General features: G+C 43.2%; 1 protein-coding gene across 5 annotated transcripts in view; it reads left to right on the top strand.

The window, feature by feature from the left end:
* The window catches only part of LOC124003932 (suppressor of tumorigenicity 7 protein homolog), an 82,982-nt gene that overhangs the window by 28,426 nt on the left and 34,584 nt on the right, over nucleotides 1–19,972 (top strand). For 3 of the 5 annotated variants that reach the window (XM_046312587.1, XM_046312597.1, XM_046312604.1), the window contains exon 2: nucleotides 8,603–8,638. The exons of the other annotated variants lie outside the window; for them this stretch is intronic. In XM_046312587.1, coding sequence (XP_046168543.1) covers nucleotides 8,603–8,638 — 36 coding nt within the window. The remainder of the gene's footprint in view (nucleotides 1–8,602; nucleotides 8,639–19,972) is intronic. 5 annotated transcript variants of the gene reach the window in all.

Raw genomic sequence — 19,972 nt, 5'->3', positions numbered from 1 at the left:
ACGACAACAGTCACCCTCGAAGCATCGTTACCCATCGCTCCACAAAAGTCGCAGCCCTTGCAGAGCAAGGGGAAACACTACTTCAAGGTCTCAGAGCAAGTGACGTAACCGATTGAAACGCGATTTAGCGCACACCACTAACTAAGCTAGCCGTTTCACATCCGTTACACTCATAAAACGTTGGCCATCCCCTCTGGCGCCGTTCTCCAATCAAATCAATGGACCATGTTTCAGTGTGCTGGCATCACAATACCTGGAAGACAATATTTGTTTTGAATAGTACTGAGATATTCCAGGGCCTGAGAGTCAGATGGGTTCTTTTTTAGAAGATTTGAGGACGTGATAGAGGACAGCAGACACAATGCCGTTAAAGCCGTGTGTTAGGAGAGATGGTCTTAGACAAGTCCACAAACACGCAAAGCTGTCATCCTCAAGGTCCAGTAAACGCTTGTGATGGATGCTGTGCGTTATTTACATGGCTACATCCCCACCACATGTCGTTACTCTGTCCTTTCTATGCAAACTATAGCATTGAAGCCTGACTATCGAGTCTGGAACATCTGCCTTTAACCAGGACTTGGTCACAGCTACAAATTCAGTCTTGTTAGCCTGAGTCAGGGTACAGCTCATCTACCTTGTCTGTTAGGGATTTCGTGTTACACAAGAGAAAGTTGGGACACAGTCTTTGCATCTTTTGATGGGGCATTGTGTGCTCGACACCAGACAGTGCAGGGTAGACTAGATTCAGTCAACAGGGCAATGAGGCTTGTGCTGCTTTACACGCTCACGAGTCGGTACAGGTATTCAAAGCACTGTTTTCTTCCCGTCTACAACCCCTTGGTTATCCCAAAAAGTCATACTGTGCTAGAGTCCATTTAAGATTCCGAAAGGAGCTGCTGTCAGTTTTTGCATTGCTCAAACTTCAAAATAACCTTTTTATGCAAGTATTCACAGAATTAAGAACTATTCTACAACTGGTAGTGCAAGAGTGGCCTCGGACTCAAACTGTTGAAACGCAAGCTGCCAAACAAGGACGCTAAGTTACAATTGTCAAGAGTCAGTTTTGGTCTTACCCAGGACCGGAGGGCAACAAGATGGCTCCCAATCCCAACCGCTGTTTGGACAAACAATTACAAGCCTACACAACTAAAACTGTGGCCAAAGTGATGATAGAGATCCTTGATGAAAACCTGCTCAGGACCTCAGACTGGGGCGAAGGTTCAACTTCCGTGGCCCAGCCAAAGCCCGGACTGAACAGCTCTGGAGAGACCTGAAAATAGTAACATTGTTCTGATCATGAATATGATTGGTCGCTAGAGAGATTCAGGCGGAGAGGGATGGCTATTTCCGAAGTTGGTATATGGTATTACAAATACAATTGGTATTTTATTAGGATCCCCATTTTAGGTGTTGCGAAAGCAGCAGCTACTCTTCCTGGGGTCCACACACAACATGAAACATAATACAGAACATTAATAGAGAAGAACAGCTCAAGGACAGAACAACATACATTTTTTAAACTGCACACACAGCCTATATATCAATACTTACACAAAATATCTAAGTAAAATAGGGGAGAGGCATTGTGCCGTGAGGATTTGCTTTGTCTGTTTTCTGAAACCAGGTTTTCAATCTCATATTGCTCAAATAAACTGAAGGGAGTTCCATGCAATAATGGATCTAAATAATGCTGTACGCTTTCTTGAATTTGTTCTGGACCGGGGGACTGTGAAAAGATCCCTGGTGGCATGTTTGGTTGGGTTTAGTGTGTCTGTCAAAGCTGTGTGTGAGATGACTATGCAAATAATTTGGAATTTTCAACACAATGTTTCTTATAAAAATAAGTGATGCAGTCAGACTCTCATGAACTCTTAGCCAAGAGAGACTGGCATGCATAGTATTTATATATTAGCCCTCTGATTACAATGAAGAGCAAGATGTGCTACTCTGTTCTGGGCCAGCCGCAGCTTAATCCTCTAAGGTCGATGTCTGCGCCCCCACAACTCCAATTAGCATACTACACAAATCCCCATCAAAATCCATCATTTTAAACTAGAGATATGTTGTTTTGGATGCTTCTCAATCCACCACATCCGCATATGTAACACTTCTGCATCTGCGCAGAAAGGTGACAGAGCTAGAGCGGTATTTGTCAGACCATGAGACAAACCGTTTTCTCACAAAATCATATCTAGCGTCCAAACGGTTTTGCCTACAAACTATTATAGAAAGATAAGACTTACTAACACGATGGTGTTCTCCGTTTTGCACTACGGCCAACACAAGCGTCTTGCGACTCGTTTGAAGTCGGGACAGCCGATCTGCCAACGTTTGTCTATAGCATCCGAACAGTTCGGGCTCCATGCTAATATGACCCCTCTGTGTAAATGTTGGTTGTTTTGTCATTTGTTTTGCTCTAGGATGCCCACAGGCCTCACAAGACTCGTCTGAAGTCCCCCCAGTACCTGTTGAAAACATTTCTGGAAGTATATATGGAGACGTTTTTGTCACTAAACAAAGGGGTTAAATACATGTCCAAATAAATAACTAATATTTCCAGATATTTTTTATCTGTGAGATATAGGGCAGACACTTAAGTGAGAACGCCCTCGAAGCCTGTGTTTGGAGGATATATTGGTGCAGGTGTTGTTAATACCCGTTTCAATATTTCCTCCAAACACTGGCTTTGAAGGCATTATCACTTATATACAACAGTTTACAAATATATTCAAATAATGATTTGACATATTTTCATTCAAAACATTATTGTGATGAATTTGTTCATACTTTTTCATCCTTTCACAAGATCTAGTCCCAATACAAATCTAGGGTTGCTACTCAAGCCGGCTGGTCGTTCGTTTTATCGGTTCGGTTGCTAGAGACGCGACCCAGTCTTTCGTTCTAAATGTTCCATTGCCATACTGGCTGGCAACGTTCTTATCCATTGCTTGCTAGCCAACTACGGCTAACTTAGTCATGTCAAGAAGTGCAGCCAGAATAACAGCAAAGTAGCCATATTTGCATTTGTTTAAGCTGTTTTCTAGTGACCTTTTGTCAATTTACATGTCTTTGTCCAGAAAAACGATGCCAGCTGATTCAAGTTTCGATTGGCTGAGAAACGCAACCTGCTTGTCTCATCCCGACTCCTGACACGTTCATTACTATGGGACAGCTGGAGATCGAATGAAATATTGAAACAATGTTGCAGAGACAGACCGCAAGGTTGATACAAATCTCAGCTGTTGAAAAGGAAATGTTAGTCTAAAAGAAATGTGAGATAATGTCTAGAATCTAGATGCTTTTTATAGTGGAGATCAAGTTTTTAAAGTGCCAGGCTGGGCAGATGAGACAGTGGATTGCGCAGTCAGATGGTACAGAGTTAAACAGGCATTTTAATGTCAGATTTAGCCAGTGGTAACATGTGGAATAGACACCGGTTTAAATGCAGTTTTAACCAATCAGCATTCAGGATTAGAACCACCCGTTGTATACTTCCAAACTAAATTTCTTTCAAATTTTTGGGGGGGGTTCCATTTAGGGAATCTGTTATTCTATGCTTTTGTATGGGCTAATAGAAGTAAGGCCAAATAAATATTTTCATCAACAACAAAATATATACTTCAATCAAATAGCAAAGTGGTCGTTGGTTTGACCTTCTTAAAACAATTCCATACATACAGCTTAGTAGAAACCCCTTCCCCGGCTTAGACTGTTTAGTAACAAAAATAAAGGTTAAATACATGTCAAAATATATATTTCCTGATATTTCCTATATCCCGGCTTAGATTGTTATGAGTTAACTAGGTATTTCTTTGCAGCACTTGACCACATGACTACAATAATCAAGATAAGACAAAACTAGAGCCTTCGGGACTTGCTTTTTGGAGTGTGGTGTCAAAAAAGCTGAGCTTTTCTTTATTATGGACAGACCTCTACCCGTCTTGACAACCATTGAATCTAGATGTTTTGACCATGACAGTTTACAATCTAAGGTAACACCAAGTAATTGAGTTTCCTCAACTTGTTCAACAGCCACACCATTCATTACCAGATTCAGCTGAGGGCTAGAGCTTAGGGAATGATTTGTACCAAATACAATGTTCTTAGTTTTAGAGATGTTCAGGACCAGTTTATTACTGGCCACCCATTCCAAAACAGACTGCAACTCTTTGTTAAGGGTTTCAGTGACTTCATTAGCTGTGGTTGCTGACACATATATATGGTTGAATCATCAGCATACATGGACACACAGGCTTTGTTTCATGCCAGTGGCGGGTCATTGGTAAAAATAGGAAAGAGTAGAGGGTCCAGAGAGTTGCCATGCGGTACAGCACACCCTAGATGTTTAACATTAGAGGCTTCCATTAAAGGAAATGTGGAGTTCAATTAGATTGCTCTGAATCCAAGATATGGCAGAGGTTGATAATCCACAAAACATGTTTTCTCAAAAACAGGTTATGGTCAATATCAAAGCCTGCACTGAAATCTAACACTACAGCTCCCACAATCACCTTATTATCAATTTATTTCAACCAATCATCAGTCATTTGTGTCAGTGCAGTACATGTTGAGTGCCCTTCACTATAAGCATGCTGAAAGTCTGTGAATTTGTTTAAAGAGAAATAGTGTTGTATTTGGGCAAACAGAATAGTTTGCTCAGAGCTGGCAACAAGCTGATAGGTCTGCTGTTAGAACCAGTAAAGGTCGCTTTGCCACTCTTGGGTAGCGGAATGACTTTGGCTTCCCTCCAGGCCTGAGGACAAAGACTTTCCTCTAGGCTCATATTAAAGATATGACATATAGGAGTGCGCTACCAACCTCAGTAACTTTCCGTCTGTTGTCCATGCCAGGAATTTTGTCATTTATTGATCGATAACACTAGTTTTCCCACCTCTACCACACTAACTTTACAAAATTCAAACTTGCTTTTCTTTGATTTTGTTTTTTAATGCATGAATACGATGGCTCACTGTTCATTGTTGGCATTTCCTGTCTGTTTGCCCACTTTGCCAATGAAGTAATCATTAAAATAATTGACATCAAATTGTTTTGTGATAAATAAACCATCTGATTCAATGAATGATGGAGTTGAATTTGTCTTTCTGCCCATTTCATTTAAAGTACTCAAGTTTTTTTCCCATCATTCTTTATATCATTGATCTTCATAATATAGTTTTTATTTTTGTTCAGTTTAGTCACATCACTTCTCAATTTAGTAAGTATTTTAGTAAGTATTTGGTAAGTAAGCCAGCCATCAATAACTGTAAGTCAGCCAGTCAGATGTGCAGCCAGACTTATTAGCCACTTATTGATGGCTGTCTTGCTGAGATTATAACTAGTCCTTCATCCCCCATCCACCTCACCTGGCCCTTGTGGTCGCCATGACAATGTCCCTGCGTCCTGAAGGTCGTCAAGGCAACGAGAGGCCAGAGAGTGTGCCAATTGGCAATGCTCAACTCAAATAACTATCCTGTTCAGAATCTGAACCGATGATGATTGAGGACTTTATGGGCTCTCTGCTTTACTGAAGGCGGCAATTATTCTCTCACAGCTCTTACGCTCACCATAGAAAAGGACAATGCCCCTTAGCACTTGTTTCCATTCTGTTGAATGCTTTTGTGTATAAACTAATGATTTCATATTGAATCATCAGGTCCTGGACTCGTTCTAGGCCAGCAGTGCCCAAGGCCTTTTTTTTCTTCCTCTTGGTTCACCTTGTTGAATATTGACAGCATTGTCTCTAAGCACATGTCCTAAATAGGGCTGGGACGATACCAGTATCCCGATACCCCTTAGTATCGTGGCAAGGACACAAAGCTACATTAAAAAAAAAATGTTTTAAACAGTCCTATTGTTAGAAACAAACATCATAGTGTTGTCATCATAGTCACATATATTTATTTGACAAGTTATAGCGCAACAGTTGACATACAGCGGGTTTTTAAAAGACCAAAGAGTTTAATCTGCTTCGTGTTTTCATTTTTGGCATGGAACAAATATTGCTATAGTATCGTCACAGCCATAGTCTTACATCAGTTGAGTGTTTTAGAGGATGATGGTACATCTGACGTTATAGATAGTAATGTGGTGTTCATGCCTTGCTTACCCTAGCCCTAATTATGAACACACTCATAAATACTGATTCTAGATCAGATTATGGGAGCTCCAGTCAGATGAAATATTAGGGAAAGCTGACATTTGAGCAGATTAGGATGCCCATGATTACAGATGGGGTTTGTTTTTATTAAAGCTAATCCTTGTACAGAACATCCCTCCTCCTCTCCCCCGGCGCGGTGTTTCAGAGACCCTTGTGTAATTAACATGGAGATGTCTTTAGTAGAGGGGGAGGGATGGCGGGATAGAAGAGGAAGAAGAGGGAGGGAGGGAGGGATGGGTGAAGGTGGGCCGGTCCTGTCTCCGCTTGAAGGACAAAGACGTTGGGTTTTGGCGAAGGAAGAGAGGGAGCCACCATGTGTGAGGGACAAAGGAGAAGAGGCCTTAGTCAAGACTCTCTCTCTCCTTCTCCCTTTCTTTCTTAGTCACAGAACTAGGCTTAATCCTAATGCTGCTATCACACTCCAGTCCTTTATTCAAATTACAGTTTGGGCTGTCTGACATGATAGCAAGTCTTACATATAGGCCCAGTGCTAACACACACACACACACACACACAAAAAATATTAGCTCTTTTTAATAGTGTACAGTTTTTAACACGCAATGGCATTTAGAATTGTTGCGCAATGAAAATGCATTATGACTAACGAAAATACACACAGGCCAATTTAATTCCACTAAATTATGCACATTAACCTATAGACCGATAACCATGATGGTCAAATTAATTTACATCCACTGGTATTTCAATCAATGAACAAAAAGCATTATTTTGCAATGTGATATTTTTTCTTTTTTTCTCCAGGTCATTTTGGCAACTGTTTTATTTATCGGCTTTTAGGTCGTTTTTTTTTTAATCGCCCAAAGCCGGCAATGGCTGGCTAACGGAAACCCTGACACACGCACTCATCATGAACACCCTTGGTTATTACATAAACACTCAGCATAACCGCCCAGAAGACACACATACTCGTAGTCTCCTATTCACATAATCACCTACGTATGCACTCTGATAATGATATTCCTAGCTTCTAATCTACTACTATGCATTCATGTGTACAACATGCAGAGTCATGCAATAGGTTAGAGATGATACTGAGTGAATAATCACATGCTCTTACCAGACTGTGGGTATCATGCTCAATCAGTGTCATCATTCAAATTTTAAAAAATGTTGCAGTTTGGCACATGACTGATTTTTTTTGTTTGTTTGCTGACCGTTGCATTTTGCTGAATGTTAATGTAATTACAACCCACCCACGCATATATAGACCTAATATTTTTGGTACCTTATCTGGTTGAATGTGGTTAGATAATTCCCTGTACTGTAGGTAGGTGAATTCACCTGGTGTACGTGTTCATTAGTGTAGCCGCTGCACAGGCAGGTATACACACAGCTGTCTCCAGAGTAGTGGTTCTTATTCATTCAGCAGCCACATTGGACCTGCCTCTATTCCCCTTAGCCTACCGCTCCTCCAGTGGGGGATGTGTGTGTGTTTGACAGCAGTTTTTTTGGGGGGGGGTGACCATACTAGACAACCCCATATGATTGGTCTTTTCCCAGTACCACTTGCGTGCCCCCCTCCCTCCCTCCCCCTCCTCTGCCCTCTCTCCAGCAGCAGTCAGTCAGTGGGCGCATTTCTCTGCCCAGGCATTGCTTACCCATGCCAGGTCTTATAACGCCTGGATAGGTATTTTTAAGTATCAGCTAAAAACATATGTCATAACAATCTCACCCTTGGCAGCGTTGGAAGAAAGCAGATGTTGCCGGTTTTCAGGAATACCGTATTTTTAACTTCCGATTCCTCTGCTCAGGTGTCTTTTTACGCCTTCTACGTTAGGTTATAGCAATCTGGTACCTGACAACGCAGTTGATGACGTGGCATGCCACTATTGGTTGATGCATGCAACGTCTGAGCAGGGGAACGCGACCAGTGTCGGTCAGGGTTCCTGACATCACTCACTGTTTGCATCGATATAGAATTAACCACCAGGCTGCCTACAGGATTGCAGTATTTGCTTTCAGCTTTTTTAACCAGGACGGCCCGCCTCTCGTTCTCGGCTGCATGGACATATACAACGAGAGATAGAGAAACAGAGGATAGTAGGAGACGGCAAGTGGAGGAGAGGAGAGCTAGCTGCAGCAGGCAGGCAGATCCTTCTCTGTCTGGATTTCAACACGCATGTTTTCTGTGGAGAAGGAAATCTATTGTTGGATGTTTTTTTTCCTCTCTTGAGGCCCCTGTTCAGCGGCTGGACCGTGTGTGTTTTGGGAGCTGTGTGTGTGGAGGAAGGCCGTTTAACGGCTACAGGAGCGGAGTGCGAAGCTTGTGAGCGAGCCGAGCATCTGAAAGCCAGGGCAGGCCGGCTGGCTGCATTGTGTGCTTTGATGACCCCCGCTGTGTAGCTGCCTGCTCATCAACCCCCCTCCCTCTCTCTCTCTCTCTCTCTCTCCCTCCCTCCCTCTCTCCCTCTATCTCCATCGCAGCGCCCGGCCCAGCCATGTTTGGCACAGAGTCCTCATGTAAGTACCGTATCGCCATCCTCCAGCCTCATCTGTCTTTCTCTCTGTGTGTTGTGTGTTGTCTGGTGTTACGGTGTCTGCTGCTCGCTTCATTCTGGGCTGCTCGCTTCATTCTCTTTCCATCCCTCTCTTTTTCCCCTTTCTCGGTCGTTCGTGTTGTTTTCCTTGTTTCCTGTTGACAGATTGCTCGGCAAGAAAGCTGGGATCTACCATTTTGCATAAAGGGTCTATGATAGCTGGTTGTGATGAAAAAAAAAAAATCCATCTTTCTCCCTCTTAATCCCTTCCAACACCTTCCTTCCCTCCCCTCCTTTTTTCCAGTTTTTTAAATCCACAATAGTCTTCCTGCACGCCTCCATATTTATCCCAGATTTATCTGATTTATTCTGTTATGCATTTTATTCTCTTCTCACCTCTCTAAATGTAATGGCTTGGCTAGCTATCCTGAAATAGACACAATTACTGACTCTCTGTGTGCATGTTATGTGTGCGTGCATTCCACGTGACATGATAGATAGATAGATGAATGGATCATGTTTTTCTACAGTGAGCTTTAAGAACCCTCCTGCCATTGCAGGTAGTTCTCTCAGTCTCCGTCTCCATCTCTCTCCTGCTCGGTCAGGTGACATTGAGCGGGGTGAATGTAGCATTTCCACACGCTAAGGAACGCAGACGCTAGCATCGGGGGCTCTAAATTAACATCTTTCATTTGTAGCTCTGGTGCTCCCAACTTTTAAAAGTTAGGAGCACCAGAAAATATTTGAGATATACCCTGTATTGGGCCTTTTGTGTATTCGAGCTACTTCTGAAGCACATGTTGTGCCCTAGAGACTATGTAACAATGGAAATACATTTGTTTATTATAACAAGCCAAAATGTTGACACAAATACCAAGTCATTTGTGGAATATTATCCGTCTTTCTGTGGCCTCAAATGTTCGGATATAGCTTACTAGTAAAGTTACCAGGTGGCTAGCTAAGGAGGTAACATGACTGCACAAGGTGTAAACAAATGTCCCCCAAGCAGTTTTAGAAAGGCCTGCAACATGGTTTATGTATGTACAATGCAGCTCACCGATCCCCCCCCCCCTGCAATAAGAAGAAATAAACATTGGGCTGGTAATATCTTTTTATCTGTTAGGGCTAAAAACAAGCCATTTTCCCTGTAGTAATGGTACAGCCGTGATGCCAATGAACATGTGTTCATTTTATATTTCAATAATTACAAGATGCTCCCAAGTAAAAAAAATCCAGGTCACAGTAAGTATGGGGTAACTGCAGCCCAATATGGCGACTGAGTATGGGCGAGTAGGTATGTCAAAAGGAGTGGGTGTGTGGAAAGCAAATTGGCTAATTTGGGAAGATTTGTTTCCACTCAAGACCATTTTGCGTGGCTGATTTGGGGTGCATGTTTTGCGTGGCTGATGACCAGTGCACCAGTATCAAGGTGCCTGCCGACCTGAGGTCGGGGCAGCTGTATCAGGGTGTCGCCGGTGGTAGCTAACGTGGCAATTTTTTTTTCCTTCCCATGATTTTAATTAAAGTAGGATAGCCACACAAGAAATAACTCATATTAATAACCAATAACAGTTTAAGTATGTATCAAGGGGATGAACGGCTTCAACACCGGGACATGGTGTCCTTAGTTCCCGTCCTTAGTTCCCGCTTCCCGCAACGGCGTGGAAAGTAGCTACCTAGTAGCTAATTACAGAGTGATAGTCACAGGGCCTAAAATTTGGTCAGCTACTGTGGGAGGTAGATTCAAAAATCTACCAGCCACTCAGATTACCAGACAAAATATATTTTTTCTGCAAAAATGACACCAACAAAACACAAACGGACGAATCAAATTGTATTTTTCATATACACATGGTTAGCAAATGTTAATGTGAGTGTAGCGAAATGCTTGTGCTTCTAGTTCCGAGTAATATCTAACAAGTAATCTAACAGATTCACAAAGACTAACTTGTACACACAAATGTGAAGGGATGAATATGTACATGTAAATATAGGGATGAGCGATGGCCGTGCGGCATAGGCAAGATGCAATAGATGGTATAGAATCCAATATATCTGTAGCTCAGTTGGTAGAGCATGGCGCTTGTAACGCCAGGGTAGTGGGTTCGATTCCCGGGACCACCCATACGTAGAATGTATGCACACATGACTGTAAGTCGCTTTGGATAAAAGCGTCTGCTAAATGGCATATATTATTATTATTATTATTATTTGAGATGAGTAAGGTAGGATATGTAGACATTATTAAAGTGGCGTTATTTAAAGTGACTAGTGATACATTTATTAAATCCATTTATTAAAGTGGCAAGAGATTTGAGTCTGTGTGTTGGCAGCAGCCACTCTGTTAGTGATGGCTGTTTGATGGCCTTGAGATAGAAGCTGTTTTTCAGTCTCTCGGTCCCAGTTTTGATGCACCTGTACTGACCTCGCCTTCTGGATGATAGTGGGGTGAACAGGCAGTGGCTTGGGTGGTTGTTGTCTTTGATCTTTTTATCCTTTCTGTGACATTGGGTGCTGTAGGTGTCCTGGAGGGCAGGTAGTCCCTGGTGATGCGTTGTGCAGACCGCCTTGCGGTTATGGTCGGAGCAGTTGCTGTACCAGGCAGTGATACAGTTTCAGAGTTTTGGGTGTCAAGCCAAATTTCTTCAGCCTCTTGAGGTTTAAGAGGCGCTGTTGCGCCTTCTTCATCACGCTATCTGTGTGGGTGGATCATTTTCAGTTTGTCTGTAATGTGTACGCCAAGGAACTTAACTTTCCACCTCCACTACTGTCCTGTCGATGTGGATGGGGGGATGCTCCCTCTGCTGTTTCCTGAAGTCCACAATCATCTCCTTTGTTTTGTTGACGTTGAGTGAGAGGTTATTTTCCTGACACCACACTCCAAGTGCCCTCACCTCCTCCCTGTAGGCCGTCTCGTCGTTGTTGGTAATCAAGCCTACCACTGTTGTGTCGTCTGCAAACTTGATGATTTGAGTTGGAGGTGTGCATGTCATGGGTGAACAGGGAGTACAGGAGAGGGCTGAGAACGCACCTTTGTGGGGCCCCGGTGTTGAAGATCAGCGGGGTGGCCCGTCAGAAAATCCAGGACACAGTTGCACAGGGCGAGGTCGAGACCCAGGGTCTCCAACTTAATGACACGTTTGGAGGGTACTATGGTGTTAAATGCTGAGCTGTAGTAAATGAACAGCATTCTTACATATTCCTCTTGTCCAGGTGGGACAGGGCAGTGTGCAGTGCAATGGCGATTGCGTCATCTGTGGACCTATTGGGGCAGTAAAGCAAATTGGAGTGGGTCTAGGGTACACGGTAGGGTGGAGGTGATATGATCCCTAACTAGTCTCTCAAAGGACTTCATGACAGAAGTAAGTGCCACGGGGGGATAGTCATTTAGTTCAGTTACCTTCGCTTTCTTGGGAATTGTAACAATTGTGGCCATCTTGAAGCATGTGGGCACAGCAGACTGGGATAGGGATTGATTAAAATATGTCCGTTAACCTCTCTGGGATATGTGGGACCTGGCCAAAAGCCAGGGAAAATGCAGAGCGCCAAATTAAAATAAATTACTATAAAAATCAGACGTTCATGAAATCACACATGCAAGATAGCAAATTCAAGCTACACTTGTGAATCCAGCCAACATGTCAGATTTCAGAAAGGCTTTTCGGCGAAACCGGTTCCAACTTGCATAACGTGACTACAAAATATCAATTACCTGTAAACTTTGCCAAAACTACTTTTGTAATACAACTTTAGGTATTGTTTTATGTAAATAATTGATCAAATTGAAGACTGGATGATCTGTGTTCAATACAGTAAGAAAACAAACTGTAGCATGCTTTCTGGTCACGCGCCTCTATCTAACAGTACACTTCAAGTGACCCTCGTTCAAGATGGCCATACTTCTTCATTACACAAAGGAATAACCTCAACCAATTTCTAAAGACTGTTGACAGCAGTGGAAGTGATGGGAACTGCAGGTCTCTTAGAAATCTGGATTCCCAATGAAAACCCAATGAAAAGAGAGTGACTGCAAAAAAAATCAAATCTGAATGGTTTGTCCTCTGGGTTTCGCCTGCTAAATAAGTCCTGTTATACTCACAGACATTATTCAAACAGTTTTAGAAACGTCAGTGTTTTCTATCCAAATCTACTAATAATATGCATATCTTATCTTCTGGGGATGAGTGGCAGGCAGTTGAATTTGGGCATGCATTTCATCCGGATGTGAAAATACTGCCCCCTGTCACCAAGAAGTTAACACACCAGCCAGCTGGTCTGCGCATGCTCTAAGGACGCGGCTAGGGATGGCGTCTGGGCCGGCAGCCTTGCAAGGGTTAACACGTTTAAATGTTTTGCTCACGTTAGCCATTGTGAAGGAGAGCCCACATGCTTTGGTAGTGGGCTGTGGCACTGTATTGTCCTCAAAGCGAGCAAATAAGTTGTTTAATTTGTCTGGAAGCAAGATGTCAATGTCCGCAACGAGGCTTGTTTTCTTTTTGTAATCCGTGATTGACTGTAGACCCTGCCACATACGTTTCGTGTTTGAGCCTTTGAATTGCGACTCTACTTTGTCTCTCTACTGATACTTTGCTTGTTTGATTGCCATGCGTAGGGAATAGCTACACTGTTTGTATTCTGTCATGTTTCCAGTCGCCTTGCCATGATTAAAAGCGGTGGTTCGCACTTTCAGTTTTGCTCGAATGCTGCCATCAATCCACGGTTTCTGGTTAGGGAAGTCTTAATAGTCACAGTGGGTACAACATCACCGATGCACTTGCTAATGAACTCGCTCACCGAGTCAGCGCATACATCAATGTTGTCCCCAATAATGGCCCAGACAGAGATGGTCGCCTCTCTTCAGGTCCTTAGGAAACTATGCAGTAATTTAGTTTTTTTAATGTATTATCACTTACATTGTTAGCCCAGAAAATCTCAAGTGTTATTACATACAGACGGGAAGAACAATTGGATATAAAAGCTACGTCAACTTACCAACATCACGACCGAGAATACGACTTTCCCGAAGCAGATGCTTTGTTCGGACCTCCACCCTGGATGTGGGATCTTATCCCAGAGGCCGATCCAAAACAACGTGGTCGCCGTAGGAGAGGCAGACGGAGCAGCCTACTGGTCAGACTGAGAAGGCGAGCACACCATGCACCGCTTCTGAGCATATTACTCGCCAATGTCCTATGTCTCGACAACAAGGTCTTCCAGAGAGACATTAGAGATTGTAACATTCTCTGTTTCACGGAAACATGGTTCACTCGGGATATGTTGTCGGAGTCGGTACAGCATTTACATTACATTTACATTTAAGTCATTTAGCAGACGCTCTTATCCAGAGCGACTTACAAATTGGTGCATTCACCTTATGACATCCAGTGGAACAGCCACTTTACAATAGTGCATCTAAATCTTTTAAGGGGGAGGGGGGGTGAGAAGGATTACTTTATCCTATCCTAGGTATTCCTTAAAGAGGTGGGGTTTCAGGTGTCTCCGGAAGGTGGTGATTGACTCCGCTGTCCTGGCGTTGTGAGGGAGTTTGTTCCACCATTGGGGGGGCCAGAGCAGCGAACAGTTTTGACTGGGCTGAGCGGGAACTGTACTTCCTCAGTGGTAGGGAGGCGAGCAGGCCAGAGGTGGATGAACGCAGTGCCCTTGTTTGGGTGTAGGGCCTGATCAGAGCCTGGAGGTACTGAGGTGCCGTTCCCCTCACAGCTCCGTAGGCAAGCACCATGGTCTTGTAGCGGATGCGAGCTTCAACTGGAAGCCAGTGGAGAGAGCGGAGGAGCGGGGTGACGTGAGAGAACTTGGGAAGGTTGAACACCAGACGGGCTGCGGCATTCTGGATGAGTTGTAGGGGTTTAATGGCACAGGCAGGGAGCCCAGCCAACAGCGAGTTGCAGTAGTCCAGACGGGAGATGACAAGTGCCTGGATTAGGACCTGCGCCGCTTCCTGTGTGAGGCAGGGTCGTACTCTGCGGATGTTGTAGAGCATGAACCTACAGGAACGGGCCACCGCCTTGATGTTAGTTGAGAACGACAGGGTGTTGTCCAGGATCACGCCAAGGTTCTTAGCGCTCTGGGAGGAGGACACAATGGAGTTGTCAACCGTGATGGCGAGATCATGGAACGGGCAGTCCTTCCCCGGGAGGAAGAGCAGCTCCGTCTTGCCGAGGTTCAGCTTGAGGTGGTGATCCGTCATCCACACTGATATGTCTGCCAGACATGCAGAGATGCGATTCGCCACCTGGTCATCAGAAGGGGGAAAGGAGAAGATTAATTGTGTGTCGTCTGCATAGCAATGATAGGAGAGACCATGTGAGGTTATGACAGAGCCAAGTGACTTGGTGTATAGCGAGAATAGGAGAGGGCCTAGAACAGAGCCCTGGGGGACACCAGTGGTGAGAGCGCGTGGTGAGGAGACAGATTCTCGCCACGCCACCTGGTAGGAGCGACCTGTCAGGTAGGACGCAATCCAAGCGTGGGCCGCGCCAGAGATGCCCAACTCGGAGAGGGTGGAGAGGAGGATCTGATGGTTCACAGTATCGAAGGCAGCCGATAGGTCTAGAAGGATGAGAGCAGAGGAGAGAGAGTTAGCTTTAGCAGTGCGGAGCGCCTCCGTGATACAGAGAAGAGCAGTCTCAGTTGAATGACTAGTCTTGAAACCTGACTGATTTGGATCAAGAAGGTCATTCTGAGAGAGATAGCGGGAGAGCTGGCCAAGGACGGCACGTTCAAGAGTTTTGGAGAGAAAAGAAAGAAGGGATACTGGTCTGTAGTTGTACAGCCACCCGGTTTCTTCACGCATCGCGCCGACAGTAACAAACAACTCTCTGGTAAGAAGGAGGGCGCGGGTGTATGCCTTATGATTAACGACTCATGGTGTGATCTTAACAACATACAGGAACTTAAGTCCATTTGTTCACCTGACATCAAATGCTGACCGCATTATCTACCAAGAGAATTCTCTTCGATTATAGTCACAGCCGTGTATGTCCCCGCCAAACAGATACCTCGACGGCCCTGAAATAACTTCACTGGACTCTATGTAAACTAGAAACCATACATCCTGAAACTGCATTTATTGTAGCTGAGGGTTTTAACAAAGCTAATCTGAGAACAAGACTTCCTAAATTCTATCAGCATATCGAATGCGCAACACAGGCTGGTAGTGTACTTGACCATTGCTACTCTAACTTCTGCGATGCCTACAATGCCCTCCCTTCGGCAAATTTGACCAAGACTCCATTTTGTTGCGTCCAGCCTATAGACCAAAAGTAAAACAGGAAACGCCCGTGCTCATGTCTATCCAACACTGGTCTGACCAATCGGATTCCACGCTTCAAGATTGCTTCGATCACGTGGACTGGGACATGTTCCGGGTAGCCTCAGACAATAAGCATGCTTTGTAATGTTTCTAAAACAATAAATGTATTTCTAGTAAGAATTAATGTGGTATATTGTTTAATTAAACATTTTGTGACCTGAGTCTTTTAACCAAAATATCACAGATGAGACAAAAATGTTCAATTGCCTCTTTAAGGGCGGAGGTTACCGTGGTAATGCGGCTCGAGTCCTGTTTGTGGCTGTGAGATATGGTCTGACTAGTAGAAGTGTTGTCTTCTCTTCCCTAGCAGTTGAAACTCACACATAGAAAAAATACCTAGCCTGTGAACGAAACAATGTAAATAGACTTTGAACTTCTGTTTCTTGGCTAACTTCAGTAAACTTTCTTTTCAAGTAATCTAAACCAACTTTTTGCGTCTGCACTGCACTTCTAAAAATGAACCTTTCACTGAGCGCTTCATGTGCACACAGCCACCAGCCATGCAGTGTTGCAGCGCGAGGTGGAATAGTTGTTTTAATACATTTGCAAACATTCTAAAAACCTGTTTTTGCATTGTCATTGTAGGGTGTTGTGTGTAGATTGATTGAGGGGGAAAAAAATATTTTATACATTTTAGAATAAGGCAGTAAGGTAACAAAATTTGCAAATACTTTCCGAATGCACTGTATATGCGACCAATATGGATGCATTTAGAGCCTTGTCTGGGCATAGTTGTGGTGAATCCCCCCCCCACACACACACACACACACACACACACACACACACACACACACACACACACACACACACACACACACACACACACACACACACACACACACACACACACACACACACACACAGTCCTTTTGAGGAGCTGTCACACTGATCTGCAGGTGGTTTGCTGTTCCAGCTAATCTATTTGTGACCCCCCCCCCCCCGCTTTGATCAGTCCTATGATGCCCCTGAATCTACCAGCACAATGACACAAGTCATATCCACAGCTGTGATCTAATATAAACTTGTGGTCACACACAGTCACAGTACCAGAGTTAGACTACTTCTTTCTCTCTCCAGAAAGTCAGATTAGAGATTGCGTGCAACAGTCTAGCAGCAAGCAACCCTTTCTGTTACCAGTTTCCCTGGCTTCTAAACAGAGAGCGGAGATGGGTGGACTTATCATGCATCAAAATGCTGCTTCCTCCTATCATATCATCTGAATTGAATCTTTTCATTTGAGAAATTGTATGGTGGTTTAGTGGATAAGGATGATCTGTTATCTATCTGAAGATTTGATTTGATCAAACAGTTGAGTCCTGTTCCACAGGAGTCTCGCTAAAGGTCATTCAGACCTGTTGTTGTTCTGAAGAACTTAGTGTAAGTCTGTAGCCAAAAGGTGCATCAGTGGAGGGTCATTACCTGCCCTCCATTAATGAATTACTACAATGCTTTGTAGTAATACAAAGCAGAGTCGGTGAGTTGGTCAGCTAACCAACATACTCTAAAATAGCCAGCACTATGTCCAGATTAAATGTGTGTTATGGGTGAATGTTACTGCTGGTAAGTTATTATTCCAGTAGAGGCCCACTGCCTGCTGATTTGTTTCGGGGCTCAGATTTATCCACCTGTTGCTGGTATACTCGGTCATGTTCTCTTATTTACATTCCTATGGCGATTGCTTTGTGGTGGCGAGCATGGTATCTTCCATTGTCGCATGGCTAGGTTTTTGCTTGGACTTTTCAGTGTCTGTGGTGGCTGACAATCTTACTAAACCTGAATCAGAAGCAACACACATCAGACACTTTTTATGTTTTTTTACTACAAACTCAGACTCACATGAACTACAGACTACCTAAATTGCATACAGTCTTCAAATACTAGCTCTAACAGTCACAAATAACTACATAGCGGACACAATTTACCACACACTGTCACAACAAACTACAGTGTTTGGCCTATAAACAGACAGGGTTGGGGAGTAACAGATGACAAAAAAACAAACTGTAATCCATTACGTTAATGGAAAATACAGTTGAAGTTGGAAGACAGGGAACTTTTACTAGGATTAAATGTCAGGAATTGTGAAAAACTGAGTTTTAATGTACAATTTTGCATACACCTTAGCCAAATACATTTAAACTCAGTGTTTCACAATTCCTGACATTTAATCCTATTAAAAATTCCCTGTCTTAGGTCAGTTAGGATCACCACTTTATTTTAAGAATGTGAAATGTAAGAATAATAGTAGAGAGTGATTTATTTCAGCTTTTGTTTCTTTCATCACATTCCAAGTGGGTCAGAAGTTTACATACACACATTGTAACGGTTTTGACTTGAGGTTATTATTTATAGGGGTGCCAGGTAGGTTGTGCCTACCAGAGAAAACATTAGTTTCTCCTTTTAGTTTGGGTGGGAATGAGTCCCATCTGGTCCGTCAAGTCTACACCAATACAAAGGACGTATGTAAAAGTCAGGATGGAAATAAACTTTTCATAAACCCTTAAAACATTGAAAAGAACTTCAAAAACAATTATATTCTGTTGCGTGGGTTGTATTAGCAACAACAATGATTACACACATATATAATAATATCACAATGAGTTCTGGTTCCTCCAGAAATGTCCTGTACCTCGGGCCTAAAAGGAGTCCTGCCCGGTAAAGGAGTTCAGTGAACTCAAGTGACTTTTGTCACGCGATGTTTGTCCGTTCGTTCCGTGTAGCGTAAACCCAGTATTAAACATACAATCAATATAACAATTACTTTACCACAGAACCTTAAAGCGGATCAACTCTTAATTAAGTCCTCAACTACCACTAACTACACAAATCACAGTATACATCACATCCAAACAAATGAAATACCGTATACAAAAAGGTGGTAGTCAGTCGGTCAGTCAGACAATCCAATCCGCCAGTAGATCTCCAGCGGAGAAAGGCCACGAAGAACGGAGAGGTGTAGTCCAGGGACGCAAAGAGTGGATCCGATCCTGGGTAAACTCTCTTAGGCTACAAAACACACGTTTAACGGCAACAAAACAAACGGAATAGAGAAGCTTCGGAACTGAGGGTTGAACACATCCTCATGCACGTCTCCATCACAAACCCCCACTTTTGCGCAGCTGATACTGGCTATTTAATTGGGAATTAAAGGGAAAGCGCCCTATTGGAAGGAGCTGCACTGAGACGGTTCAGAAAAATTCAGGGCCGTCACAACATACACTAGTATTTGGTAGCATTGCCTTTAAATTGTTTAACTTGGGTCAAACATTTTGGGTAGCCTTCCACAAGCTTCCCACAATTAGTTGGGTGAATTTTGGCCCATTCCTCCAGATAGAGCTGGTGTAACTGAGTCAGGTTTGTAGGCCTCCTTGCTCGCACACACTTTTTCAGTTCTGCCCACAAATTTTCTACAGGATTGAGGTCAGGGCTTTGCTATCAGAAGCTTCTAAAGCCATGACATCATTTTCTGGATTTTTCAAGCTGTTTAAAGGCACAGTCAACTTAGTGTATGTAAACTTCTGACCCACTGTAATTGTGATACAATGAATTCTAAGTGAAATAATCTGTCTGTAAACAATTGTTCTAAAAAATGACTTGTGTCATGCACAAAGTAGATGTGCTAACCGACTTGCCAAAACTATAGTTTGTTAACAATATATTTGTGGAGTGGTTGAAAAACAAGTTTTAATGACTCAAACCTAAGTGTATGTAAACTTCCGACTTCAACTGTATATTGTAATCAGATACAGATACTTTCGAAAAAATATACTGAGCAAAAATGTAAACGCAACATGTAAAGTGTTGGTCCAATGTTTCATGAGCTGAAATAAGTTCCCTGAAATGTTCCAGAAACATAAAAAGCTTATTTCGCTCAAATGTTGAGCACAAATTTGTTTACATCCCTGTTAGTGAGCATTTCTCCTATGCCAAGATAATCCATCCACCTGACAGGTGTGGCATATCAAGAAGCTGATTAAGCAGCAT

Source organism: Oncorhynchus gorbuscha, linkage group LG02 (assembly GCF_021184085.1).
Source record: "Oncorhynchus gorbuscha isolate QuinsamMale2020 ecotype Even-year linkage group LG02, OgorEven_v1.0, whole genome shotgun sequence".
In the NCBI taxonomy this organism is placed as follows: Eukaryota; Metazoa; Chordata; class Actinopteri; order Salmoniformes; family Salmonidae; genus Oncorhynchus; species Oncorhynchus gorbuscha.
The sequence above is the reverse complement of the archived record's forward strand: the minus strand, read 5'-3'. Positions and strand labels throughout refer to the sequence as shown.